General features: G+C 37.6%; 1 protein-coding gene across 1 annotated transcript; it reads left to right on the top strand.

The window, feature by feature from the left end:
* Window positions 1-1208: 1208 nt before the first annotated feature.
* Window positions 1209-5309, top strand: tbpl1 (TBP-like 1). Its single transcript, XM_085372980.1, has 8 exons — window positions 1209-1273; window positions 1805-1904; window positions 2155-2400; window positions 2499-2581; window positions 3663-3726; window positions 4035-4138; window positions 4657-4751; window positions 5126-5309. The coding sequence occupies exons 3-8, from the start codon at window positions 2266-2268 to the stop codon at window positions 5206-5208; spliced, it is 564 nt and encodes a 187-aa protein (XP_085229106.1). The 5' UTR covers window positions 1209-1273; window positions 1805-1904; window positions 2155-2265; the 3' UTR covers window positions 5209-5309.
* The last annotated feature ends 1729 nt before the right edge of the window (window positions 5310-7038 follow it).

The following is a 7038-nucleotide window of genomic DNA, read 5'->3' as shown; positions in this document are numbered from 1 at the left end:
TAGGTACTAACAACCTTGTCTTTAACTTTTCAAAGATGGGAAAAAGGTCGTGTAATTATCATGTTTTTGATAACAAAATCCATGTAGGTCTACAATATCATAAGGCAATAAAAACAACAAAACAAAACTTTACAAAGAAATAGAATACGAGTTAAAAACCAACAAACAAACTGACACAAAATCAAAGAACACACACACTAACTAAAAGCCTCCTCAACCCAATTGGATCTAATTCTGGGAATTTAAAAGACCTCCATCCATGGTGACTGAGATGTCTAATCGAGTTATAGACACTGAGAAAGTCAGACTTGTACTGGGGGCTAAAGTCACTGACTGGTTAAAGAACTAATAGCAGTATTTTGGTGGTAAATCTGGATTGAACTGGAAGCCAATAAAATGACTTCAGTACTGGTGTAATCTTTCCATGTGCATGTCAGGACTCTGGCTGCTGCATTCTAGATGAGTTTACATCACCCTACTGATAATTTGGATAATACTGCACACAGAGCATTACAGTAGTCTAAGCTGCTTGATATAAATGCATCGGCTACTTTCTCAGAGTCAGTTTGAGGTAAGAATTTTCAGAATTTTCATATATTTTTAAGTGGCAGAATGCAGTTCTGGTGACCTTATTATTATGACTATCAAAGCTAAGATCGCCATCCAAAATCATGCCAAGGTTCCTGACAAGCTTATGATAAACATGAAAAAGTTTCTGTCTCTGACTGTTTGGATCAACAGTGTGTCTGTGTTCACCCCCCCCCCCCCCCCCCCCCCCCCCCCCACACACACACACACACACACACTTACACACAAAGCTATATATTAGGAGTTCTTATTAAATTTTTGTTTTTCATTTTTTTGATGGTTTATAGTTTTTTCAAAAAAAAACTGTATTATTGCTGCACAGTTGTTTTGCAGTGTTAGTATTATTTATATATATATATATATATATTTTTTTTTTTTTTTTTAAATGTAAGCAGCTAGGTACAACTTCGCAACAGAAATATATAGGCATTTGAAGTTCCCCCAGGGATCAATAAAGTATTCTGATTCTGATTCTGATTCTGATTAAATTATATTTTATTTTACGATCCGGAAGTTGACGTTAATTTAGCGCCCACTAGGAGCGGCTTTATTTTGTAAAACAGAAGCGGAAGGTGTCGTGTTTGTTACTGCTTGTTTGTGTGCGGAGGAAGTGGTTTGTCCACAAATTTTACTATTATCCGCCTTATTTGTGTTTTGGAATAACATCACAGAAAAAGCGAAAGCGGTAGCTGGATTCTTAAGATACAAACACCAGTCATTAACTTGCTTTAGACAGCTAGTCTGCTAGTTAGCATAGCTGACAACTTTTCATTCATTGCTGCCTGTGTACTCTTCTTTGTTGCTAGCTAACGGAAAGACCTCTTCACAACATTAGCTAGCTGAGCAGTTGCGAAATGTCGTTACCTCTTTGTTTTGCTTACAATCCCATATTAGTGCAGTTATTAGCGCAAACACCGACTCAGTGCATGTAGTTATGTTGAATTAGTTGCCGATTAGCTAGCAACATTTCCTCAAGCAAGCTTATCAGTTGCATGAGCTATAACGCAGTTTATAATACAAAGCAACGGTCTATACATTAAACGTGTCTATAAGTAACGAATTATTGACGTCGAGGGTCATATTTTGCTGTTACTTTCTTGGTTGTTAGTAGCAGTAGAAAGTAGCTAACGTGTTAGTCTGTATCGGTTTTTGTCGGGAAATTAGCTGGACGCTCAGCTAAAAGAATAATAATTGACAAAATAATATTTTCTTGCAGATATCTGAGTGATTCGTGCTTTGAGACACAGTCAAGTCTTTCAAGTGGAGGAGAACACCTTGCGGGCGAGGAGATAATTAGATGGTGGTGTGCAACTGAGGTGATAACCAATCTTCTTAGCATTTTTACTTACACTAACATACTAACTGGACTCATGAATTCAGCAAACACAAAATACATCTGCAAAATTCTGATATAGAGCAGGCACCGCAATACATATTTTTATTAATGAATGAATACATATTCATTCGTGTAGTGCAATGCCCCTTGAAGTATTTCTGATTTTAAATTTCAGAAATATTTGAAAAATGGCTTCATTTGGGTCTTTTTTTTGTTTGTTTGTTTTTTAGCCCATCTTGTCTCCTTTCCCATCGGTGCAATAATGGTGAGGGGTGGCATTTTTCATGAATAAGTGAGAAGAAAAACCTCTGTGGTCCTCTTGCTGCACCACACACTTCCCCATGGATTCAAGCAATGATGAGGCACTTGATATTATTATCACCAATGTGGTGGCAACCTTTCGGACTCGGTGTCACCTCAACCTCCGCACCATTGCCTTAGAAGGAACAAATGTCATCTATAAGCCAGAAGTAGGGGTAAGTGTATTGTTATTGGTGAAACTAGAGAATGCTGCATTCATGTCAACAGTTAGAACTGAGACATGAAATTGTGACTTCTCTTTTTTTGTCCTCAGAAAGTCCTGATGAAGCTTCGTAAACCAATGATAACTGCTTCAATCTGGTCTTCAGGGAAAATCATCTGCACTGGAGCAACAAGGTAGACTGACACTCATAATGCAACATGGATACACACACCTATACCTAACTAAATGTCAAATTATTTGCTTCTTTTGGCCTCAGAAGTCTTGCTACTTTATTTGTGGGGCTGTACTGCTACGTCCCTTATCATATGTAACTAATGCAGTTAGCATTTCTCTCACATGAGAGCTGAATTACTAGTCCCCCGAATGAAATTTAAAAGTTTTGATTTAATTTAAAAGTACAGAGTAAACTAAATACTAAATTGGTATAACTATGTTTCAATTTATCAGCAGTGTAGAAATTTCAACAAGGGTTTGAGCTGTCACTTGGGAAAGCATCATGCCAAACTCAAAAGAAATCGGGTCGGACTTGAGAAAAAGAATTGTTTATGCTCACAAAGCAGGAAATGAATATACAAAGTTATCACATTGGATATCATCAAGAAATTCAAAGAGAGCCACAGAGTACTTACACAAGTGTGGCAAAGGTAGGAAGCAAAAGATTGCAAACACTCTGGAAAGAAAAGTCGTGACAGATGTGTCTAAAGACCAACTCCAAAGACACTAGTGACTGACTTAGCCAAGTCAAGAATTGTGGTAACAAAGAAGACACTCACTAGGATACAGACCAAGAAAAGCTCTACTTCTGCAGAAGAGACATCTTAGGGCAAACTGAAACATGCTAAGAACAACCTGGAGAAGGATTATACATACTTAAAGTGAATTTTTTGGTCAGATTAAGGACTGAAAACTCCAATTAATGACTGGAGACTGTTATCCAGCAGCATCCACGCAATTGAAAATTGGCGTCGGGAGGCTAATGATTTTAACCCTGGTAGTTTTTGTCAAATATTTTTTATTTCTCTGTGCAAAGTCAAATAATATAAGCAGCCCAAGTAAAACTAGAATGTGCATGAATAATACTTCTGTCCTCATCTGTATTAGCCCAGTTTAGAGGTTTGGATTGTAAGTATTACTTAATTACTCAAAAAGATGTTAGTTTCTGATTATGGTTTGTATACCAAGGAATTCATTTCACTGAGTTATGCTGCCATTTATCCGTTCTTTTCTCTTCCTTCTTTTTTTTTTTTTTTAAAGTGAGGATGAGGCAAAGCTCGGTGCTCGCAGGTTAGCACGCTGTCTGCAGAAACTAGGCTTCAAGGTAAGAATAATCACAGCAGCTGGTTTTGCATGGAAATACACAGTCAATCTGTTATTTGTTTAAACTCAGCCTACCTGAACGTTGTCCCAACTATTAAGACCACAGAGTCCCCATCTTCTGATGGTTGTTACTAGCAGGGTAACGCACAGTGTCACAAAGCTCAAACTACCTGAAACTGCAGTTATCTACATTAAGGCCATAAGACCTAAACTGGATTTCTCCTTTAATTATTGGACCTAAAATAAAAAGAAGTGTAAACTCATAAATGCGTGTATTTTGTGTCTCATATGTTTATGCTGTCTGTTCAGGTGAGGTTTTCAGCCTTCAAAGTTGTGAATGTGCTGGCAGTGTGCTCCATGCCATTTGCAGTCAATCTTATAAACTTCACGAAGAATAACCGACCCATTGCCAGGTAATGCAGTGCTGCTAAGTCACAACTGTTGCAACATTAATTAAAATCAATGCCATCATTGTCATCGTCATTATAACTATCCTGATCAAGCTGTAGCATATGTTTATCCACAGTCTTATTGCTTTCTGCTGTTTTCTTTGGGTCGTTAGCTTCATGGTGTGATACCATATTGAAAGAAAATAGTGACAACTGTGATTTCAAGTCCTGACATGAGCAGCAATAATGTGCAAAGTGAACGGGGAATAAAAGTTTAATGTTTGCTAGTGGAGGATGACCTCTAGTGGTTAGAGTAAACCTCACCGCATTGAGTGCATGTACCTGACACTACAGTGGAGCAAGCAGGCTGAAGAAGTATGTGTGTGTGTACTCTAGTTGTTGGATTTGGATTACTGTTGTACATGCTATCTGACAGAATATAGGCTGGCATCTAAACATGCATCAAGTCCGTTACTCACAAAGCTGTAGGTATAACTTTGCCGATGTGCACACATGTACTAAAAACTTTTTACCATTTACAGTTATGAACCTGAGCTCCACCCAGCTGCTACATACAGGATCAAAAATCTAAAGGCGACTATACAAGTGTTCTCAACTGGCAGCCTCACAGTTACAGGTATCTCACTCCTTACGAGGCTCAACACACACAGACACATTAAGTATCTTACCCCTTTTTATGTACAGCTAAGAAGGCACGTTGGCTTAAGGGATTGAGGTCATGTAAAATGAAAGCATTTTATAACTTGTTTCAATGAGGAAAGCGGTTTGTAAATAACCCAATTCCTCCAAGAATTTTACTCAAGCGAAATTGTTTTTTGTGCTTCCTTTTGTGTGGTGCACTGTTTATCAGGCTAAAGTTGAAACCCAAGGCGGTCTTTTTTTTCCTTTTTTTTTTTTTAAAGCTTCTATTCCAGTTCTGTTGTTTTTTCTTTGTCCTGATATATTTTTGCTGATCTTTTTCTGCTTTCACACCATCACTGGATGGCTTAGGACCAAATGTCCAGAACGTGGCCACAGCAGTGGAGCAAGTCTATCCGCTACTGTTTGAGTGTCAGAAACCCCGCTGCAAATGAAACGATACAAGACTAAGGACTCGAGCTATTGAGTACTCAAAACGGACGAAGAAGCACCTTATCCTTGGAATTGCTTGCTTTGGTTTCATCACTATGTGGCAACAGCCACAAACGTCTGAACTCATTCATAGGCTGGGCTTGGAATACCACACTTGTAACGTCCTAAAATGTCCTCGTTATTTTTTACAAAATTTTAACGTTGTTGTGGAGTTGTTGGGATCTTGTGATTTTAACAGCCTAAACCTGCAAATGTCTTCCAAACTTAATATCCTTCAGCAGGCACCCGTCCTCCTCACCTGACAGTGAAGAGGCAGGAAGTTATTTGCTGTAGCTTATTTGCTTTTGGATGTCTCTGCATGGACAGTTAAAGACCATTTTGAAACTATTTAAGATTTGGCTATATATATATATATATATATATATATATATATATATATATATATATAAACCGCCGTCCAAGGTTTGTAAAAGTCCTGCACAGGTACTCTGTATTACCCGTGTTATTGCTAAAGGAGAAAAACAGCAGACAGAGAAGTGGAATATTATCAGTGTACACAATGTAAGAGCAGGCCGATATGCAGAAACACATCCACTTACAACTTAAACACACCTCAAATTTACTTCCTTTTGTTCACAATAAGGCACATTTCATTTCTTGTTGTTTCTTAATAGTTTTAAGAACATTTTGCAAATATGCTTGATGTATTTTAATGTTTTGACATGTTGAACACTTCTCAAAGGTTAAGAATATTTTCAGTTTTCAAGTGACGAGTTAAGCTGTTCATTGAACACAACCACTTGTTAGACAATATTGAGGAGATTTTTTTATTAGCAGAGGACTAAGAAATCATTAAAACACTGTCCACAATTGCCAGTATACACACACACACACAAAGTAGCAAAAACATAACATGAAAAAGTAACTGACTCATAATTACAAAAGCAGCCACTCTGTGGAGTCGTACAAAGTTGTATGGCAGCACTAACACTTGTCGAAAAGGTTTCGTAATACATTCATGTGAATTCTTGAGGCAACCATGAGTGTTCGGACAGGCATAAAGGCAACATGTATGTATGTATATAAATGCATCTGATAGAAAAAATGTTGATTAAAAGCTTAGACATGCTGTTTAAATGTGTGTATGATGGAGTACTTTTTGAACTAGTGTCAACTGAAAAATTGTGGCACTTGGATTTTTGTATTTTGTATAAAAAAAAATAAAAGTGAACAGGCAACCAGTGGACTACTGTGTGGTGTGTTTGCTCCCCTTTGCATGACATTGTTTTTGTGTGTGTGAACATATCCCGAGTACATGTGGAGAAGGCACTTCCCAGTTGATTTGTTTTTTTGGTTTTTTTTTCCCTAGAATGTCTTCCATACTGTCATTAACGACTGAGATTTCCATGTCAGGCTTTGCAAACACACATTGCAACATTTAAAAGGTGATGTAAGTCAAAGTACAGGTTATAAAATGTAAATGTTTTACTCGTGCATAGGGCATCCGCTATAGAATTTGTATTCTTAAACTCATTACAGCATCGTACTAATAAAAAATAAAAGAAGGAATCGGTCTAAATCACAATTCATGCCAAACATGGCTCCTGAACCTCGTGATTTGCTTTTTTTCGCCGATTCTTTTTAAACATTCAGTAGCCGGTCTTACACAGCTAGCTGCGTGTTCCCATAAAATGCAAATGAGGAGACAAACAATTCCTTCCATATTTCATGTGGGTTTTGAACACATCCACTAACATAACTGGTATGACTGGTTTGGCCCTTGTGTACCACGTTAAATATAACAATGGGCACCAATAAAATGACACTGTGCT

The sequence above is a fragment of the Diplotaxodon limnothrissa genome, linkage group LG15 (assembly GCF_057381915.1).
Source record: "Diplotaxodon limnothrissa isolate DT_005_m linkage group LG15, D_limnothrissa_male_GT1.1, whole genome shotgun sequence".
Classification (NCBI taxonomy): Eukaryota; Metazoa; Chordata; class Actinopteri; order Cichliformes; family Cichlidae; genus Diplotaxodon; species Diplotaxodon limnothrissa.
Note: the sequence above shows the minus strand (reverse complement) of the source record. Positions and strands in the feature narration are given on the sequence as shown.